The sequence below is a fragment of the Eptatretus burgeri genome, chromosome 1 (genome assembly GCF_056783735.1).
Source record: "Eptatretus burgeri isolate ZD-2024b chromosome 1, Ebu_testis_v1, whole genome shotgun sequence".
Taxonomy (NCBI): Eukaryota; Metazoa; Chordata; class Myxini; order Myxiniformes; family Myxinidae; genus Eptatretus; species Eptatretus burgeri.
The window spans coordinates 64,359,290-64,380,423 of record NC_140961.1 but is presented as its reverse complement, the minus strand read 5'-3'; the positions used below and the strand labels follow the sequence as shown (position 1 = coordinate 64,380,423).

General features: G+C 42.8%; 1 protein-coding gene across 7 annotated transcripts in view; it reads left to right on the top strand.

Annotated features, from left to right (window-relative positions):
• Positions 1-21,134, top strand: part of LENG8 (leukocyte receptor cluster member 8) — an 86,046-nt gene that overhangs the window by 19,875 nt on the left and 45,037 nt on the right. For 5 of the 7 annotated variants that reach the window (XM_085886147.1, XM_085886138.1, XM_085886130.1 and 2 more), the window contains exons 1-5: positions 8,314-8,424; positions 13,086-13,233; positions 14,864-15,004; positions 15,107-15,193; positions 19,876-20,104. In XM_085886147.1, the coding sequence (XP_085742273.1) occupies positions 8,327-8,424; positions 13,086-13,233; positions 14,864-15,004; positions 15,107-15,193; positions 19,876-20,104 (703 nt within the window). In that variant the 5' untranslated portion in view covers positions 8,314-8,326. Of the gene's footprint in view, positions 1-8,307; positions 8,425-13,085; positions 13,234-14,863; positions 15,005-15,106; positions 15,194-19,875; positions 20,105-21,134 lie in introns of those variants that run through there. The other 2 variants (XM_085886168.1, XM_085886163.1) reach the window with 2 other exon arrangements.

Sequence of the window (21,134 nt, the reverse complement as noted above, 5' to 3'; positions counted from 1 at the left end):
ATACAAGCACTGAAAAGTGTGGGGGCCAGTACACACCCCTGATGAACTCCAGTAATAACTGGAAATGTCTGAGATGGCATCACCACATCTCACAGCACTCTCAGTACCAGAGTATAGTTCAGATATCAGATTTATCAGTTTTGGTGGCATGCCATGAAGACCTAGAATCCTCCAGAGGGCATCCCAATTCACTGAATCACACACTTTGCAGAGATCAACATAGGCTGCCAGCAGCCCCTGCCAAAACTCTTATCTGCATTGGGTGAGGACCCAAAGGGCAAGGATACGGTCAATCATTGACCTCTTTCATGTAAAGCCTGACTGCTCTGGGTGCTGGAGCTCAAGCAGAAGGTGGCGAACTCTATCAATAATTTTCCGAGGAAAGACCTTGCTTGGCACTGAGAGCAATGTCACCACTCAGTAGTTGTTGCAGTCTTGCCGAGCACACTTCCCTTTCCAGAGATGGAAAACACAGCCCCTCTTCCAGTCAGTTGGGATTATGCCTGTGTCCCAGGTAGAGCACAGAACTGTATTGTCAGGTCAGATCACACTAGATCTGTGACTTACTACAAGTACCATGTAAACCTGTACTAACCTATTCCATGGTCAGGTTGTCGGCGACTAAACCGTCTCCCCCACCAAGTTTCTTGGTGAGGAGGGTGTATGATATGGACACCCTGCAGGATGAAGAACAAAACCTGTCAAAGGGCGGAGGAGCTCCTTGTGAGCCAATGGCCATCCATATCCAGTGCCCAACTGTGTCTGCGGACGTCCTCCTGCAGTTGGGTTACTTCTTATTAGGAGGTTTGTTGCAATATTTGCACTCTGGCCACCGTAAAACCCTTCATTCCACAAAACATTCCAGATGCATAAAAAAAATCTGAAAACACACTCCGTGGGAGTACCTCCTGTGCAGTTTCCCTTCGGAGGGTATCTCACCGGATGATGGGATTGGGGCAAAGTCTTCAGGACTCACAATCTTTGATGATAGGAGGGAAACAATGGGGTAACATTCCCGGGTCAGATTGCGGGAGAGTGTGTCGGGGTGGTGCTGAGGTGTCATCCTCCAGATGGCCGTCTCCTTTGGTTAACCTGAAGCGATCCATTTAGGTGGGTGCCTGGAATGTCCTACCCTAAGAGAGGATGATCACCTGTTTCTGTTATCATCTGAGCTCAACCGTTTGGACATCAGTATTGCAGCACTCTCTGAGGTTCAGAGACCGGATTGCGGCGAGATAATGGTGGGTGGTTACACCGGCTATTGGTCTGGTCGCTCTCATGGTTACCATACTCAAGGAGTTGCTGTAGCTGTGTCCAATAAACTGACTCCAATGATAATTGAGGTAACACCAGTCAACGAGCGTATTATGAGACTAAGGATTCGCCACTCCTTTGTCCTTGGGTGTCATTTCCCTAGTTTCTGTATATGCTCTGACTGAGGCGACTGATGTCACCGTGAAGGACACATTCTCTGCCACACTCCAGTCTGTGGTTGATCACTGCTTAAGGCGAGATACACTTCTAGTCTTGGGGGATTTCAATGCATCGACTGGAACTGATAGGGATGGTTATGAGACATGTGTGTTGGTCCCCATAGATCTGTAAATGTGATTCCCCTGTAAACAGGATGAGAATCACTTGACCACAGGTGATGCTGTACCCCCTCACATTTTCCTCGCACATTGGCCTTGGAAAAACATTTTATCGTGATCGGTTTGGCGGTGATAAAATAAATAAATTGATGATTATTAAAACCTGATATTAAAATGAAATATATTATTCCTGAAATAAATGTACTCAAATATGATATGATGATTTTAGTATGTATCCATTTGGAATTAACATAATTATATTTCTCCTCTGTATGGAAAGATCACCTGTATTTTAAATGTGTAAACTGGTCGAACTTTGCCAGTAAGTTGAATATAAAGAAGAATTGCCTGTCATGTAGAACTATCTTGAGAATTTTGTATGGAAGACACAAACGAGTTGGAATGTGGACTTAAGAAAATGTACAGGTGCTCTGGTCACTTCAAGATAATATATCTTCCCAGTTTTGGGAGAAGCAGACTGACTTTTAACCTACGTAGGATGGAAACTTGTTTTAATGGCCATTAGAGTTGGCGTTTGACGTCATTCCAGCATTCTGTGCGGTTAATGTGTCTGGGTTTGAAGATGTGTTCCAACCATTTAAACAGGAGCTGTCAAAGAAGACAAGATAAGGTTCACCTGGAAATTGTCAAGACTGGGCAAACTGGAGTCAGTGTTAGAAAATTAAAATTATAAAAACTGTGTCTCACTGGAAACTATATAAAGACAAAGATTCTCCAGTTATGTTGAGAGATCTGGAATAAATTTGTCTGTCCAGGATCTCCTGTGCTGGCACATATAATCTGTTTGTTTGTTCAATAAATGTAAGAAAATTGTATTGACGTTGTGTATCTGTATCTACAGCCTCCTTGTCCGCCCTCAGTGCCCGTACAGTTTTACGCCTCAACTCCCTGAACAGCTCAGCTCTGCCATTAAGCCTGGCCCTGCGACTCTGATCAATGCTATCCAGTGTCCCTTGAGAGACAAAATTCTTCTTCACCCTATGGTTAGTTCCAAGACATCCACCATCAACATCAAAGATGGTGGTCGTGAAGGCACTCCACAACTCTTTAGCATCCCTCAAAGTACCCAGACCTCCCTAAGTCCCCACCCAGCCTATTCGCAAACTCCTCAGAAACCCCCTCATCCTTGAGCTTGCCAACTTACAGCCTAGGTTGGGATGGTACCATTCTACCAGATATAAGCTACAACCTCTGTGTTGCGACCACAAGCCTGTGGTCAGTATTGAGGAACTGAGCACTCCGGTAGACACTGCAGTTCTGGATCATCCTACAGCATCCATCAATGGTCAATCTCCTTTGCCATACCACCAGTGTTGGAATACCAAGTCGAGCGATGAGCTTGTGGGCACTGAAACCATGAACAAGTCACCCGAAGTCCATGACTTCTTGCAAAGTCAATGAACTTAGTGCTATTCTGATTCACAGTTGCAGACCCATGGAGACCAACACATGTCTTATAACCATCTCTTTCAGTTCTAGTCAATGCATTGAAATCCCCCAAGTCTCGAAGAGTATCTCGCCTTGGGCACTGATCAAGCACAGACTCGAGCACGGCATATAATGCATCCTTCACTGTGAGATCACTCACCTCAGTCGGAGCAGATACAGAGACCAGGGAAACGACACCCAAGGAGTGATGAATCCTTAGTCTCATAATACACTTGTTCACCGGTGTTACCTCAATTATTATTGGAGTCAGCTTATTGGACACAGCTACAGCAACTCCTTGCCTCCACTTTCCCTGGGTCTGGGTGGGCACCTTATTGGTCAAATACGAGATAAAAAAATTGAACCTGTGGCTTTTTGATGCTGCACTTGTCATTTGAACTGCAGGCCGAATCTTGCAGAAGTTTTCATGAGGTGGTGAAGGTTTCGGTCATGTTGCCGCCACATTTTGCCACAGACAGCAACATCATTAGCAATGCTGATGACACCTAGGCATTGCTTGAGAATTTGTTCCATTTTGGCCTAGAAGACGTCCTGGGACATCACAAGTCCAAATGGCATTCCCTGGAAGCAACAACGACCATATGGTGAGTTGAAGGTTGTGAGTAACTGGGAGGGATGATCAAGCTTGATTGACCAGCTCCCATTTTTGGCATCCAGCTTGGAGAACACAATTGAGTCTGCAATCTTATGAGTCAGCTCTTCGAGTGTGGGAGTATGGTGGTGGCACCTCTTGATGGTGCAGTTCAAGTATTTTGGGTCCAGGCATTGTCTAAGTTTGCCATTTGCTTTCCGCACGTAGGTGAGACTTCTAACCCAGTCTGTAGGCTCGTCGACCTTCCGTATGATGTCCTGTCTCAGCATTCTGACCAGTTCTGACTTTACTTCATCTATCATCTGGATGGGGCATCAACGTGGTGCATGTATTACAGGGGGCACCCTGGGGTCTACCATGATGCAATACTGGCCTGGAAAATTGCCAATATTATCAAACTGGTCTGGATAAGCAGCTAGAAGGTCATCAAATGTGTTGACTGGCTTGTCAGTTGTCAGGTGAACTGCTGCATGTGAGTGACAGAGGCTTCATGCACCCGACATATTTCCAAGGCTTTGTCCAACGTGAGGGTTTCGACTTTCGCAAGGAGCTCTTTCTGTAGCTCGGGATACCATGTGCCTGCAATGAGCCATTCTATTATATGCTCATCTGCCTTGGGGGGTCTCAAACTTGCATTTGTTTGCTTGCTGGTGGCAACTGGAGATTAAATTGTCCATGGTTTCATTGTTTTGAGGAGAGAGTTGGGTGATGTAGATTGGGAGAAGCTAACAATAGGGCAATCAGCATCAGTAAAATGGGAAACCTTCAAGGAGCAAATGTGTGGAGTGCAGAGTAAGTACATTCCAATGAGGTGTAAAACTAGAAGCAGAAAGAGGCCAGGATGGTCAGGTAGCGAGATAAGGAATGCTTTGAAGAAGAAGTAGAAAGCATTTACAAGGGCGTAGCCAGAGGTCCAAAAGCAATGAGGCGAAAAGAGGTGAACTGTCCTATTTAGGTATTGTGATAGGAGTGGAGATAAGAGTATTCAGAGCACTGCCGGGTAGCTTTGATAGTTTACTCCCCAGGGAGCTCAGATGGCCAGAGGGCTCAGGACAGATCATATTTCAGGAAATGAGCGACGAGGAAACTGCCTCGTCTGCCTCAGCCTGGCTTCGCCCTAGATTTATGAGGTATAAAATAACAGGACTGGAGTTAGATTTATATCACTATCGGAGTAAACAGAGGCAAGTGAAGAAAATAACTCGGCAAGCCAAAAGAGAGGATGAGAAGGACATGGTTAAGAATATTAAACATAATCGCAAGGCTTTCTTTAAGTATATTAGGGGAAAAGAACACGTTAGGACTAGTGTGGACCCATTGAGGAATAGCACTGGGAGAGTGGTTAGTGAGGAAAGTGAGATGGCAGGCTTATTAAACAAGTATCTTGCAACAACTTTTACACAAGAGCAGTCAGGAGAATTGCCAATAGCTGAGAGTATCTGTGAAGGAGGTGAGGAAGGGCTTTTTATTGAAGATCCAGGTTCGAGTGGAGGAGGTGAAGGAACAGCTAGGAAATCTCAGAGTATATAAGGCTCCGGGACCAGATAATGTGCACCCGAGAGTATTTATGGAGGGGGCTGAGCAGGTAAGTGAGATGTTAACGGATATTTTCAATAGCTCACTGGAGTCAGGACAGGTACTGGAGGATTGGAGAGTAACAAATGTAACACCATTACTTAAGAAAGGATCCAGAGAAGAATTGGGGAACTATAGAACCTGTTAGTTTGACTTCAGTTGTGGGGAAGGTATTGGATACATTAATTAGGAACCAGATGAGGAACCATTTAAACAAAAACAAACGAATTGAAGGTAGTCAGCATAGGTTTAAGAAAAGGTAGGTCTTGACTTACAAATATTTGAGTTCTATGAAGCAGTGTCTCATTGGGTGAATGTGGGAATGGCAGTGGACGTAGAATATCTAGACTTCAAGAAGGCATTTAATAAGGTACCACATCGGAGGTTGTTAGCCAAAGTGAGGGCTTGTGGAGTGGCTGGTCAGGTCACTAATTGGATTGCAAACCGGCTCAGTATTAGGAAGCAAAGAGTGGCTGTGAGTGGGAGGATGTTTGCTGGGAGAATGTAAGTTGTGAGGTACCTCAGGGATCAGAACTTGGACCACGACTGTTCATTATTTACGTCATTCATTTGTATAGTGGGGAGAAGGGTAGGCTTTCCAAATTTGCAGATGACACAAATCTTAGAGGTAAGGTGCATCGCAGAAGGGGTGGTGATCAGATTTAGTAAAGTATTGATACTTGTGTAGATTGGGCAAAATATTGAGATGGAATTTAACCTGAGCAAGTGTAAGGTGTTGGGGATGGGAAAGAACAATGAAAATAGAGATTACAGGATGTAAGGGGCAATTTTGGAGCGAGTCACACAGGAGAAGGATCTGGTTGTGGTAATCGATATGGGAGGTAAGCAGGCAGCACAGTGCCAGGCAGCTACAGGTAAAGCGAATAGGGTTTTAGGTTGTATTCGGAGGGGGTCATTTACAAATCAAAATAGGTGGTTTTAATATTGTACAGTAATTTACTGAGGGCCACATCTAGAATATTGTGTGCAGTTTTGGTCACCACAACTCAGGAAGGACATTCAGTGCAGGGCTACTAGATTGATTCTGCGCGTAGCTAGACTCAGCTATGAGGAGTGTGGAATGGAGACGGGGCTGTATTCACAAGAATGGAGGCGGTTACGAGGAGATATGATGGAGATGTTTAAGACAATGAAAGGTTTCGATAAAATAAGTGCAGATGAATTATTCAACAGAGTAGACAGTGATAGAACCAGGGGCCATAGACTGAGACTAATGAGGAGAGTTAAGACGGTAGTGGGGCAGGGGACTTTCACTCAGAGAGTAGTTAATGCATGAAATTGTCTTCCTGGAAAGGTAGTGGCAGCAGAAACAGTGGATAAGTTTAAATTGGAATTTGATAGGTACCTTGAAGTTATGCAGATAGAGGGGTATAGGGATGTTGGCAGGACTTTTAGGTAATTTGAGCATTTATGGGTGATTGTGTGCATGTGTGGAGGGGTTGGTGGGGGTCTTGTCAGTGGGGGGGGGGGGGGTTGTGTGGTTGGGATGTTTTTTAACTAAGCCCATGCCTCTTTTTACTAAGCCCTTTTTTAACTAAGTCCAAGATGGGCTGAATGGCCTCAACCTGTATCTGATTTCCTAGTGTTTCCTTGTGTGTCATCCTGCTTAAATCGTTGAAGGCAGAAATGAGCCACATGAGAAATGAGAACAGCCAAATGGTCTCGTGTTTCAGTTCAGCTTCAAAACGCTGCCAAATCACCGCCGGCATCACAGTGTTCGGCCTTGTGTCGTCAGCGTTATCAACGCCCCAGGAACTATAGCGTCTCAAGCCTTCGTCACCTGATTGCAGGAGAATGTAGACTATTTGTTTGTCACCTGCTACGTCCTTCACAGAAAAGTACAGCTGGGTGCGCTTTCTGAATAGCTTGAACTGTTGAAGGCTTCGCCAAGGTTTGCACTGGCCCAATCCATATGGCATCATGGGTGCGTCCGCCATTGTGCACTTGGCCAAGAATCCCTCGATGGGGTTCTAATCGGGTTCGTAGGTTTGCCTTTCGATAGCACCATGTAATAAGATGACTCCACATCTCAAGGTAGGAGATCAACAGCTTTCATGAACAGCATAGCATGCAACATCACTTGGAACGGTAACCCAAAGGCTTCAATCGTGCTCCGTTTCCGCTCCCCGCATACCCGCTCCCTTACCAGTGGCTGCTGTTTGCAGCTCACATGACACCCAGTGATTTGTAGCTCCGATGAACAGGCATTCGATAATACGAGTTAGGAAAGTGAAGAAAATCTTTATCATTAAGAAATCGTTGCGGCCTGTTCCAAGTCAAGGCATGGTTGAGCAGGCCAAAATAACATGGCGGCTTCAGACCCCCGCGAGGTGTCCCAGGATACATCTGAAGATCCCAGAGAGCGAGGTGGCCAAAGATATGCCTGATAAAGGATATAATTAAATAAGGCCGTTAATTGTCTTCAAAAGGGGTGTTTCAATTAACCCACACACCCAATTTTCACTCTTGCACTTCCTTGAAATTCCCCGAGTATGCATGCAAAGTTTCAGGTTGAGAGGTTTCACGGCTTTGGAGTTATGGAGCACACGGACTCGGACTCGGACTCGGACTCGGACTCGGACTCGGACTCGGACACGGACTCGGACACGGACTCGGACACGGACACGGACACGGACTCGGACACGGACTCGGACTCGGACTCGGACACGGACACGGACACGGACACGGACACGGACACGGACACGGACGGACACACACACATTTATTGTTTCAGATTTTCAAAAAAAACCAAAAATATTCAGATTGGACGCCGTAACCAGACGTCACCAAGCCTGGTTATAATATGTATAATTTCCTTTACACACACAACATTAAAGCTTCAATCAAGGCTGAGGCGTCGTGGACGTTCTCACTCAAACTCCACAGCTTTTTACATGAAGAAAATTCGAGCAATAATGTTGTCCAATAAATGATATGTTTCATTTTTATCGCAAACAACGACGGTGTAACAACTTTTGGTTCCGGTTCCGTATTACATTTGGTTGCGTCCACTCTTGCGGGAGTGATTAATTTGGTTCTTCGCCTTACTAAGGTGGGGGGGGGAGGAGGAGGGTTTATGTTTTGGTTTAGTCCATCACGAGCCGGACCTGTCATGGCGGCCTTGCAGCAAGCGCAGTGGCTTACTGGCAACCAGGCGGCACAGGCAGCGCACTGGTGGGTTTAGCTTTCCCCTCATCGTGTCATGATTACTTGTTTTAAGTCTTTTTGTTTTTTCTTTCAGTATTATATTGTCATTGTAATTGATTTATGTCGAAAAAGAACGTCTGGCCTACATGTACTTGTTTACCGGGTAAGTAGGCCTCGGCTTTATGCTCGGGCGTTGTCTGGTAGAAGGAAAGTTTTCTGGTGAGTAAGTTTTCATTGATGTGACGGACACTCGTATATTTGGATCCTCGTGATGAAGAACGATCATAAGTTATGATTTTTTTTTTTCCTCTTTTGATTTGATGACGTCAGGATGATGAGCTGAAGGTGCAGAAGTTTTGTCCTCCAACTATTTAGTGTCGGTTTGCATTTCGTGTTGGAACTCGAACCATAATAATCGTGTGTGTGTGAGATCTCGGCTTTTCGCGTGTGCCGAGGTGGTGTGATTTTGTCACCTTTGACACCATTATTTTCCTCTCGTATTTTGAAGCTCCTGGAATACCTTGTGCAGGTATTTCATGTCCAGCCAATGCAGGATTTTGAATTTCCACCTAGGAACCCAGTTTCATGAGGCAACTACTCAGATGGGTACATTGTCAGTTGCCATTGCTTGATACTATTATTTTATTGATAAACTTGAAAACATCATGACATTAGGAGGTCACAGAGAGCAATTGGTCTTCCAGTCTCATTCCTGAAACCATTTAAGTGTGCCTGGTTCTCTAATTCTAGTTAAACCTCTTTGTTTTATCCCCCCCCCCCCTCATTATATACATTGCTCATTAATTTAAGGATAAGGTGACTCAGACGAATCTCCACCTCCCCCCCCCCCTAATCTGCCTTCCACTGCATCCCCATCCAATATGAGGAATTCTGATTCTGATGTACCATACTCCACTCTGTTACAGAGCGTCGCTGCTGTCGAAGCCGTTTCTTGATGAGGGTTGAGCAGGGGTGGTTTGCTATTGCCTTCCCAGCAGTAGTTTGGGGACAGCAATTTGGAATTTGTTCGGAGTGCCGGAGATAGCTCGCATACTGTTCGCAAAGGATACCGTAGGATCTTTAGCATCCACCAACGAATGCCGGCAGACTGCACCCCCAGTTTAATGTCCAACCGAGGGATGGCACACACGTTGGTGATTCGTCATACCTGTGAAACACCAGGATGGCAGTTTATAGCTCGCATGGTGATGCTGGCAATGATTGGTACGACGGTCTGCACCACATGACCGCTGATGGCAAATGGGCTTTCTCTATTCTGCAATGTTGTCACACTTATCAACAAGGTCCACTTGCTTGTGGTGTTGTCGGACTGCTTTTGGGTGAACCACTGATTATTCATGAAGCTTCTCGTCGCCATCTTGATTCCACACTTGAAAGTGAATCTCGCTCGTCTGCATCAAAACAGGAAACGTGCTTACAGATACCGGTTCCCAACACTGTTAGGATCATTCCCAAAAGTTTGGTCACTCCACCTACAGCTTAAATGCACATCGTACCATTGATGAAATTTATTCACGTCGTATTACCCCCTCGCTTTTTGATTCTACACTGTTAATCCCCTTCAATGTACCTCGTCCAGCAGTCAAACAACCTTTTTATCCAAGGATGGAATCCTTTCTGAAGTATCGTTTGCACAGTGGTTGTGGCTCTTAAATCTTACAGCAGATGGAAAACATCTTTCCCCCCAAATTTTTTTTATCCCCATGCTGTATGAAAAAAGCAACAACAAAAAACGGGAGATATTGTAATCGTCTGTCTGTCTGTCTGTCTGTCTGTCTGTCTGTCTGTCGTGCCATCTCCTAAACGGTTGTGTAGAAATTCATCAAACTTCGTAATTGTGATCATCACATGACAAGAATGTGCCAGAACGGTATCATTTTTGGCCATGTCCCCCCGGGGGTGCGTGCAAAAGGTCAAATGCCAAAAAATGCAATTATGGACATTTTTAATTGAAATTTGTGACGATTTGTTTTTTTGAATTTGATCGCCGTATCCATGCCCCAAAGGGTTGGGACTTAGGGTCACAAAGTTCAAAAATTCCTGGTGGAACGTTTTGCAATCTTTCAGGCTTGTTTTGTGTGTGAGCATGGGGATTATTTTGGGGAAGTGCTCGGAAAGATTTCAAACATGTGTTTGTCGATTTCATGTTTATTATCCACCTGCATTGTCATTAATTGAAGTGGAGTATGAAAGTCGTCTTTGCTAAGGCTTTCCACCATGGCTACTTCCTCGGTGCCAGCATGCTGGTTTTGTGTGTCGGAGTGGCGACCCGTACAGGATTGTGTCCAATAGCCATGTAGACTGCTTAAGCAGCACCCACGCTCTGCACGGAGTATGGTCCCAATCTTCTCTCCTCCTCCTACTTCCGAGGAACATGATGCCATTTCAATTGCTGAAAACAAATACACCCCCTCCGCCACCCCCCCCCCAAAAAAAAAAGAAAAGAGTACGGTGTGTGAGAAACCAGATATTTAGGAGGCACTGTGTCCATGTACTTTTGAAGCTGTGCTTAAATTACAAATTGGGATGACTATTTCGTAAAATATGAATTGCGTCAAATTTTATTTCTATATTCTGCTGTCTTTTATGAATAAAATCCCCAAACAAATTTGAACCGCCTTCATATATAAGAGGCTACTTCACGAGCCTGACCGAGCTCGGGTCATTTTCGTGGCTTTGGCCACAAGTACACGAGTCGTGCCCAAATAATGTTTTAGCAGTTTGGTCATGTGAATGCAGTTCTTTATTGCAGGCCGGTTTATGAGCCAAAACAAGTTTGCGGCCTTCGTACTTGATGTAATGCCGCTCATGCCCTGAGAAGGCGACAGCACCGTCATGCTTGTTGGCAAGGCGACAGGCTGCATGAAGTGTATGTGATTGTTTTGCGTGTTTGGGGTCTTCCACCAGCTCAAGGTTTGGTTCGTCAATAATTTCTACAAAAGCTGCCACAATCTCCTTCTCCCATGTTTTTAATTTGCTACTCTGTTTTATTTTTTTTTTGTTGTGCTGCAGTCAATTGTAAGATGTGCATTTGTGACTGTTTGTCCAGGTTTGCGAAATCCCACTCTTAAATCCAAAGTAAATGTTTCCTTGAGTTGTTTGACGTGTATTAGGCCGGCGATTGGCATGTAGTCTTGCTGTGCAAAGTGATTCAGAATTATTTCCGATCTTGCGATACTCGTGATGCATTACTTTTTGGACCTCATGAATACCAAGGATGCTTTGGATGGATCTCTTGCCAAAGTTTGGGGGGGGGGGGGTGTTTCCACATCATTATGCAGATTATCTGGGTTGTGTGCACATACTGGGTTGCAGAACTAGTATTTAATCTTTCATGAATGATTGAAATTACTTCTTCATTAATTGACTGATGTAAGATGCCTGAGAACCTGACTCGGTGGCGTAATGGTTAGTTCGTCCGCTCTGAGTGGAAGGTCGGTGGTTCACATCCCGGCCAAATTCTATCAAAGACTTAAACAGTGCATGCTGCTTTCTTGCTTGACGCTCAGCATTTAAAAGGATAGAGCACGGACGAACGATGCTGGGATGGCAATCGCAAACCACCCATTATAACCCTTGCCAAGAAACTACTTCGGCAGCACCAACGAGTATGGCACATCAAGTTGAATCGGAAAGATTCCCGAAGCATGCTGTACCATTTACTGTAGAAATACAGTCTGAAAATTCAGTGTTGTTTTATTTTCATTCTTTGAACGGGCACTGAACATCCATGGAATCCAGGTAAACTGAAAATATATTTGATGAGAGAACTGGTCTGGCATTCAGATCAAGGCAAGTCTTTGAAGAGCACACTTTGCCAAATTGGCACAAATGACTAAAAGCAAATCATTGATCCAGTGGGTCCATGAGATTTGTGTTGGACTGTCCTGTCGATTTACTGTATATTCTGAGTCAAACATGAGGGAGAGACAGACTGAGACTGAGACGTCATTTCTGGATGTATTTATTTTTGCTTTTAACCCCCTCTCTTTAGGGAACTGGTTTTATTTATACATATACTGTAGATACTATATATATATATATATATATATATATATATATATATATATATATATATATATATATATATATATATATATATATATATATATATATATATATATATATATATATATATATATATATATATATATATATATATATATATATATATATATCTCTTCTTCTTCTTTCGGCTGCTCCTGTTAGGGGTCACCACAGCAGATCATCCATCTGATCCGCATAGTGATTTGGCACGTTTTACGCCGGATGCCCTTCCTGACGCAACCCTGGTCGCCTCTTACGACGCAGGGATATACATACATATACATATATTTAGTTGAATGTTATTTTCAGGAATCTTTCAAAAGTGTCATTTCCTGCAAGAGTGAGTGTGTATGTAAACAGGAAGTTTGATGACGCAGGCTGATAATGGGTCCATAAGGCAGCTCCAGTTTGTGTTTCCCCATTTCCTCATTGCTGTGATTAACGTAATTGAATGTGGGCCAGCGAGTCAAAGCAGATATGATCCAGATCTTGTGAATTGTTGTCTGTAATGTTTGACTGTGCGACCAATGATGCATTCTTCTTACATGAGCCAACATTTTGTATTCAAAAGGAAAAGGTTCGAGTGGTTCGGTGACTTCATCTACCATTTTGATTCCCAGGGCCCAGCAGTACAGTGGTGTGCCTGCATCTGTTGAAACTCCGCAGCCACCAAAGGAGACGCCTGAGTGGGAGAAGGCTCGGCAGGCTTTAGCCAGCATCCAGAAAGAGAGTGTACCAGCAGAAGTGGGAAACAATACTTGTCCGGCAGTGAGTATCCCTGTAATTTTTAGCTCGCCTGTTCGAAGAACAGAGAGCTATAGCGATACCCCCGGCGTGAGCATCAGCGTGAGCGTGAAAATGTTAAATTTTTTGTACAACGGAAAAACTCCCCTATGGATTTCGACGAAACTTGGTGGGGGGGGGGTATGATCCAAGGATCATGCCATTAGATTTTGGACTTGGTCCCCCCCCCAAAAAAAAATTGTTAGAGAATTTTTTTTTTGCATTTCTACATGTTTTAAGTGATTTCCAACCCCCCCCCAAAAAAAAATTGTTAGAGAATTTTTTTTTGCATTTCTACGTTTTAAGTGATTTCCAACTGCCCCGCCAAAAAAAAAATTGTTAGAGAATTTATTTTTTGCATTTCTACATGTTTTAAGTGATTTCCAACCCCCCCCCCAAAAAAAAATTGTTAGAGAATTTTTTTTTTGCATTTCTACATGTTTTAAGTGATTTCCACCCCCCCCCCAAAAAAAAATTGTTAGAGAATTTTTTTTTGCATTTCTACATGTTTTAAGTGATTTCCAACCCCCCAAAAAAAAAAATTGTTAGAGAATTTTTTTTTTGCATTTCTACATGTTTTAAGTGATTTCCAACCCCCCCCCAAAAAAAAATTGTTAGAGAATTTTTTTTTGCATTTCTACATGTTTTAAGTGATTTCCAACCCCCCCCCCAAAAAAAAAAATTGTTAGAGAATTGTTTTTTGCATTTCTTCATGTTTTAAGTGATTTCCACCCCCCCCCCAAAAAGGGAATTTTTTTTGCATTTCTACATGTTTTAAGTGATTTCCAACCCACCCCCAAAAAAAATTGTTAGAGAAATTTTATTTTTTTGCATTTCTACATGTTTTAAGTGATTTCCAACCCCCCCCCCCCTCAAAAAAAAATGGAGAAAAGAACTATAACTGTCAGCACTGTTGACATCATATTTAATGAATAAGATATAAGGTTCACTTGAGTGACCCAGCAGTATTGGCGGCGGAGGTTTTGCACTCTCCCGAGTGCTCCCCCTCTAGTTTCCTTTCTAATGTTTTTATCTACCACACTCCTTTTTTATACACCCGATATATATATATATATATATATATATATATATATATATATATATATATATATATATATATATATATATATATATATATATATATATATATATATATATATATTGGGGCATATTATGTGATACTGATCATCCGTCCATCTGTCGGTGTGTCATGACATACGTTCGTCATCTAAAGTGGTTGCCATGGCAACCAGGATGCTGTTTTCCATGTTGTAGCACAATTTTGTATATACCTTCTTGTTAGGGCGTATATTGTGCTCACTTGCGCTCTTGTTACTGATTACAATATACAAATACATATATTGCTTTATAATTATACTTCACTGCAATGCTTTATAAAAAATATTAATTATTAGACTCGTCTTTTAAAAACGATAAATGTATAAACAGGCGAGCATTGGGTGGCTTTGACACCAACTCTGGTTCATTGGTGTGTTCAGAGGATGAGGCAGCCAGAGCCAAATTCTCACTAAAAATGTTTGCGAGCAAGAGGGATGAAGAATCAAATTGTTCAGGTTGGTCAATCCTGTCTTTATTTCTATGTTTTGCACTGCAGAATGTTGCAGGAACGCCGGAGATGCAACCGCCTTTGCACCAGGGCACGGCTGGAGTGCAGCCGTATTACCCATGGTACCAGCAGTACCCCTACTGCTATAACATGCATCCTTATAACAACTATTATGCACAGTACTCAATGGTAGTGTACCAGCAAGCACCCACAATATCTTCGACTCGATTGTTCGTGTCAATTGAACACTTTTCTTTTTCTGTTGTGGTTAATGCTTCGTTACCTTTACAGGGCATGTATAGCATGTACCCTCATGCCCAGATGGCGGCACAGTATCCTCCAACATCATTTCCTCAGCAAGCGCCACAGACACCTGAGGCAAGTTTGTAACATCAGAAAGTTTATTTATTTATTTATTTATTTATTTTGTGGGGGCGGGGGGGGGGGAAGGGCAAAAAGTGGTTTGGCAAGCTAGTTGGTCTCGGTAGAGCTTGGTTTTTCAAACCTGGGGGCGCGACCCCTAGTGGGGTCGCCGAGCAAATTTCGTGGGGTCGTGGGCGTCCGCTTGCAGCGAAAAATAATTGTCTGTTTTTGATCGGTGTTCGCTTTTACGGGATGTAATATAAACGGTTCGTTCAAAGTATGGGAACCGGTGCAACATGACGCTTGGAATGGTATCCAGCCGATGCGTGGGCTCGCTGAAGGGCGGTTCATTTTGGCAGGAAATTAGTGGTTTGATCCACGGCCTCTCAGACTCAGACTCTGACTCTATCATTGACGTCTATTCACGTCTCCACGTACGACTCGAGACCTTATTTGTGATGGCAGCACCGGCCACCAGCAGATCTCGAGAACGTTCTTACCAGGATAAATTTCTGCACCTTGGCTTTTACTACGTGGTGGATAAAAGTGTGGCAGAGAGGCCTCAGTGTGTGATTTGTTTCGAAGTGCTTTCTACGGAGTCTATGAAACAAAATAAGTTGCAGACGCATTTGACTACAAAACATGCGCCTTATCAGGATAAGGAGAGAGCGTTCTTGAGAGGAAACTTCTTGCATTCAAGAATATGCGTCTTGACAGAGAGGGTACATGCCATCAGACCATTCTCGGTTATTAGAGGCCTCGTTTCGAGTGTTGCTCCATGTTGCCAAGACTAAAAAGCCTCACTCCATTGCGGAAGACTCTGTGCTGCACTCTGTGCTGCCATGTGCAAAGGACATGGTATCTCTGATGGTTGGGGAGGAAGCGGTGAAGAAACTGGCAGTTATACCCCTCTGACACAACACCATCCAACACAGAATTGAATATATGAGTCTGGATGTAACGGCTCAGGTCGTACAGAAGATCAAGGAATCGCCGTGGCACGCCATACAGTTGGACGAGTCCACTGATATCACATCGTACGCGCAACTCATTGTCTGGGTCCGCTTCATCAAGGCTGAGAACTTTGTCGCTGAGCCTCTGCTCATCAAACCATTGGAGGCCACCACCAAAGGTGAGGACATTTTTGGGAAAGTAGAGCAGTTTTATCGTGACCATGATCTGGACTTCCGAAAGTTGCTCGGTTCTACAACAGACGGCGTGCCAGCAATGTTAGGAGTGTGTTCTGGATTCAAGGATAAATTGCTTGAGGTGGCTCCTCAGACCTCCATGGTACACTGATTCAGCGAGAAGCGCTCGCCTCTCGTACTTTGCCAGAAACCTTGCAGAGCATGCTCTCAGAAGTCGTAAAAATGGTGAATCACATCAAATCGAGCACCCTCAACACTAGGTTATTCAGGCTATTCTGCCAGGAGATGGACGCCGACCATAATAATTTACTATTCTACCCTCAAGTGAGATGGTTATCTCGAAGAAACCTTCTTATGCAAGTTTACGAGCTCAAAGATGAACTGAAGGAGTTCCTATGCACACAAGGGAAAACGGCATGGGTAGCATTGCTTGAGTCAGACTCTTGGCTCTCAGAACTGTGCTATCTTGTTGACATCTTTGAACGTCTCAATGTCTTCAACCGCTCCCTCCAAGTCAAAGACGCCAACCTTATGATTTTTCACGACAAAATGAGTGGATTTCTGGCGACTCTAAAATTACTGGCAGACAAAGCAGCTGTTAAGCGCTTCAGCCTTTTCCCCCGTCTGGTGGAGCATCTAACGACCTGCCAGTACGATGATACTGAGCCCGACAGTCTTTCTGGGGAGATAGCACGTCACCTTCGGTCGCTCATTGAACAGTTCGAGCACTATTTCCCTGAGCTGGATGTGCAGTCCTTTTCTGTGGTTCGGGACCCTTTCACGGCTCCACTGGACTCGATTGCTGATGAAGATGATACACACAGGAAGAGCTTGTACAGCTCCAGCAGGATTCAGGAGCGCAGGCTCTTGCGCGGACGAATTCGTTGTCGACATTCTGGTGCAAAATGCTGCCGTCGTACCCGACCCTGTTACGGCGCGCCATTAAGGTTCTCATGCCATATCCTTCATCATACTTTTGTGAGCAGTCGTTTTCCACCATGGTGGTGATTAAAACAAAGTACAGAAATCGCCTAGAAATGGAGCATGATATGATCCTGGCATTGTCATCTACTTCTCCACCAATAGAGAACTTGGTTTCTGAAAAACAGGCTCATCCTTCTCACTGATATATCTAAATGTCATTCGGACGAAACTTCTGAAACATTGAACTGTACGATTTGGATACTGTCGGCTATTCTCCGTTTACTCGTCTATTAAAACATGACGATGGTGAATAAAGTAAACAGTAAATGTTCTTGTGCCATTTAAAATCTTATCTTGTATATTATGAATTGGGTTTTGAATCTATTGGGTCACGCGATGTAGAGAGGTTCTGAATTTGGGTCACCACTAAAAAAAGTGTGAAAACCACTGCGGTAGAGGAAGTGATTTTCCTGCAATCATGAAAAATGGATGGAATTTGTGGAATTAGTGACTTGAAATGGAAAACTGAAACTGGCACAGCAACAACAAAAAAACAGAATGTAGGAAATTGCAGAAAAATGTCAAGATTGCATCATGTTGCAAATAAAATATTCATAAAATGTGTCCGTGATTCTGCACAGACTTGGTTCTCACAGCGTAATTACAAAATGTAGTTAAAAAGAAAATGTATCTCATTTTGATTCCCAAGGAATACCGTTTATATCTGGAATGTGAACACAGGCAATGCTCCACTCCTAACATCGCAGCTGCTTTGGAGGATCATTGCTATCAATCTCGATCTCGATTACTGGCACTAAATACTGAATGAACTGGAAGGGCACTCGGTAGAGCACATACCTCTGTCACGTAATGCCTGATCCACGAGAACATATCGGGCCAAATACATTTTTGAAATATCATACTATACAGTACGATATAGTTTTTGGCCCTATCTCTCAATAGTGAAAAATCACTTTTAAATTTGAATAATTCTTGTATCCAGATCCGGATTCGGATCTTCACCAAAATCGAATCAATTCGTCCTTTTTGGTGAACATACACTACATGCACATCCTCATCAAGATTAATTTAGTTTATAGTGCAACGTCTTATGGATCCGCTTTCCACCTTTTTCCCACCTGTTTATAATTTTATTTTCATTTCATGATTCCCTGTGTTTGTCACCCTGATTCCATGTGCTGTTGCTTTGTCCTTTGCTAATGTAGAAGTACTGTGACGCCACCTCGTGTTCTTTTTTCATGGAATTGCCGCAGACAGACATGATTGTACGATGTCTTGCTTGACTATCTTGTTCAATAAACCTTTTGACTGGCCCTTGTATATCCAGAAAGTTTTAGGTGAATGTGATTTATGAAATAATCAGAATTTTTTTCAACTCTAAGGTATTTCACAATTTTCGCAAAGATTTGGAATTCTGTTGGGCAGTTTTGCTTCATGTTTGTGACTGTTTTCAGGTTTAAGCTATGCATTTAGAAATCTGTTCAATTTGGCTAATTTGTTCTGAAAATGTTTAGCACAAATCCAAAAAAGATTTCACTAACAAAAAAACAAAAGAAAAACAAAACCCAGATCTGGATCATCAACCAAATCTATTCAATTTGTTCCTGTCACATGCCCAAACTGTCTGCCAAATATTTTTCTGAATTTGTCCATAACTTTTAGACATCCTGCTCACAGATGCACAGAAAGGGGGGAAAACATAACCTCCATCTACCTTCTGTGGCAGAGGTAATGACAGTGCACAAAAAATACACACACACACACACACACACACACACACACACACACACACACACACACACACACACACACACACACACACACACACACACACACACACACACACACACACACACACACATTACTTTTCACAAATCTGAATAAAACAACCATAAAATTGTAAAATGTCCATCCCCAAAATTAACAAATTTTGAAACATCATTATTCAATGTGTTGTTTTATTTGGTTTTGGAACACCATCCACATGAGCACATGTGCTGTCCATTTTTGCCGCAAATGCCCATGTGCGGTCCATCCACATGAGCACATGTGCTGACACTAAACCGCGTACTTCACTTGCCGTCTTCCTATCAACTCCTCGCTGATGCTGTCATATAGTTTGTTCATATGAAGCTTTTCACTTTTTTTTCACTGTATTCTCGAATCTTGGTCTTCACACATCCAGGAACTCCCAATTAATCCTTTCTCCACATTTTGTAATTGAAAACATTAAAATCAAATATATGTATCAGATGAAATCCGTATGTGAGGATAAAGGAAATGAAGTTCTGCAAACGTGCAGCATGTTGGTGCTCCCTGCTAAGAGCTCATGGTACAAGTGTATGCATGTTTAATAAGCTTCTTTCAAATTAGATTTTTCTTTTGGTGAATGTACAAGTACTTTGAAAATTATTCACCAAATTCAACATTTTTTTTTAATTGGTATTTTGTGAATGATAGATGAAACCCAACATTTTCAATGTCATTTCTTCAGGATTCTGGAGGTGATTAGTGGGATTTTTTTTTTTTTTTTTTTGGAAGTGCCTTACTCACTTCATTGTCAATTTTATTTAACTCGTGACTGGCATCACCATCCGCATGCAGGCGCAGCCACCTGACCTACCCGAATCGACCCACCTGCCTCCGCAACCTCCCACCCCTCCGCAACCACCACCGCCTCCACTGCTTCCACAGCCGCCCACACCACCTGGCAACACACCGACCTTCGCAGAAAGAAGGCGAATCTTTCCAACAGCCAATAGCTCTTGCTCACCATTTGTTGAGTCTGTCAAGAGAGAAGTCAAAAGTCCTCAACAGTGGCAGAAGGCCAAACGTATGTCAGGCTTCTGCTTTTTTTTCTTCTTTATTTTATTATTATTATTTTTTTTTTGAATTATTATTTTTTATCCTGCATCTGTTCTTATTTGAAAAAAGTCAAGCTTGAAGTTTTCCCAGCTTAATTTGTACTGCGTGTGCATGTCTTTAAGTCTTTACAATTTATTTTTCTTTTCTTCTTGTATTGTTTGAGATGATATATAGTATGGTAGTACTCCGGATCGAGAGATGATACGGGGGAAAAAATGGTCGCCCATTCAAATGTGTGCACAATGATAGGCTTATAAATCACTTTAGAGTGAAGTTGTAAACATTTAAAAGCCATACCTTTTATTCTCGAGCGTTTTCTGAACGACCAAGACTTAAAAAGACACCAGAATACAAAGCTAAAGTACCACAACAAGAGATTGCTAAAACGCCAATTTGTACTGCTTCTTCTCCTTCCTCCCCTCTCAAAACAATGTAAACTGTAGCCCAACCTACCTCAATAACTGCTGAAGACGTGCTGGTAATTCCAAAATGAGGAAGTTACTTTTTAGATCCTCGTGGAGGATCTCTAAGTCTTACTCACGTTGTTGTTCTTCATCTTCTTCTTGTGGACTTTTTTGTTTCACAGCCTACAGTTTTCATCGAAACTTCCTGAAACTTGGCATATATATGTAAAAATACCCTGCGCAGACAGTAACCATCTCTGATTTTGAAAATTCCTCCTAGAAAAAAAAAGTTATGACGTCAAAATATCTCCGCTAATGGAAATTGCCTAAAAAATTATCTCTGAAACTAGGCAAGCTTTTTGAATTCTGTTTGCGGAAATCGAACAGGACATTAGCAGAGATTAATTACCGCACATATGATGCATCACTGATGTCATATCAATTTTATGACGTCATATCAATTTTTATGACGTCTTATCAATTTCTATGACGTCATTCCTATTTTTTGACATTTTTTGTTTCACAACCCAGAGTTTTCATCGGATCTTCGTGAAACTTGCCATGTATATGCAGAAAGCCCACGCACAGGCAGCA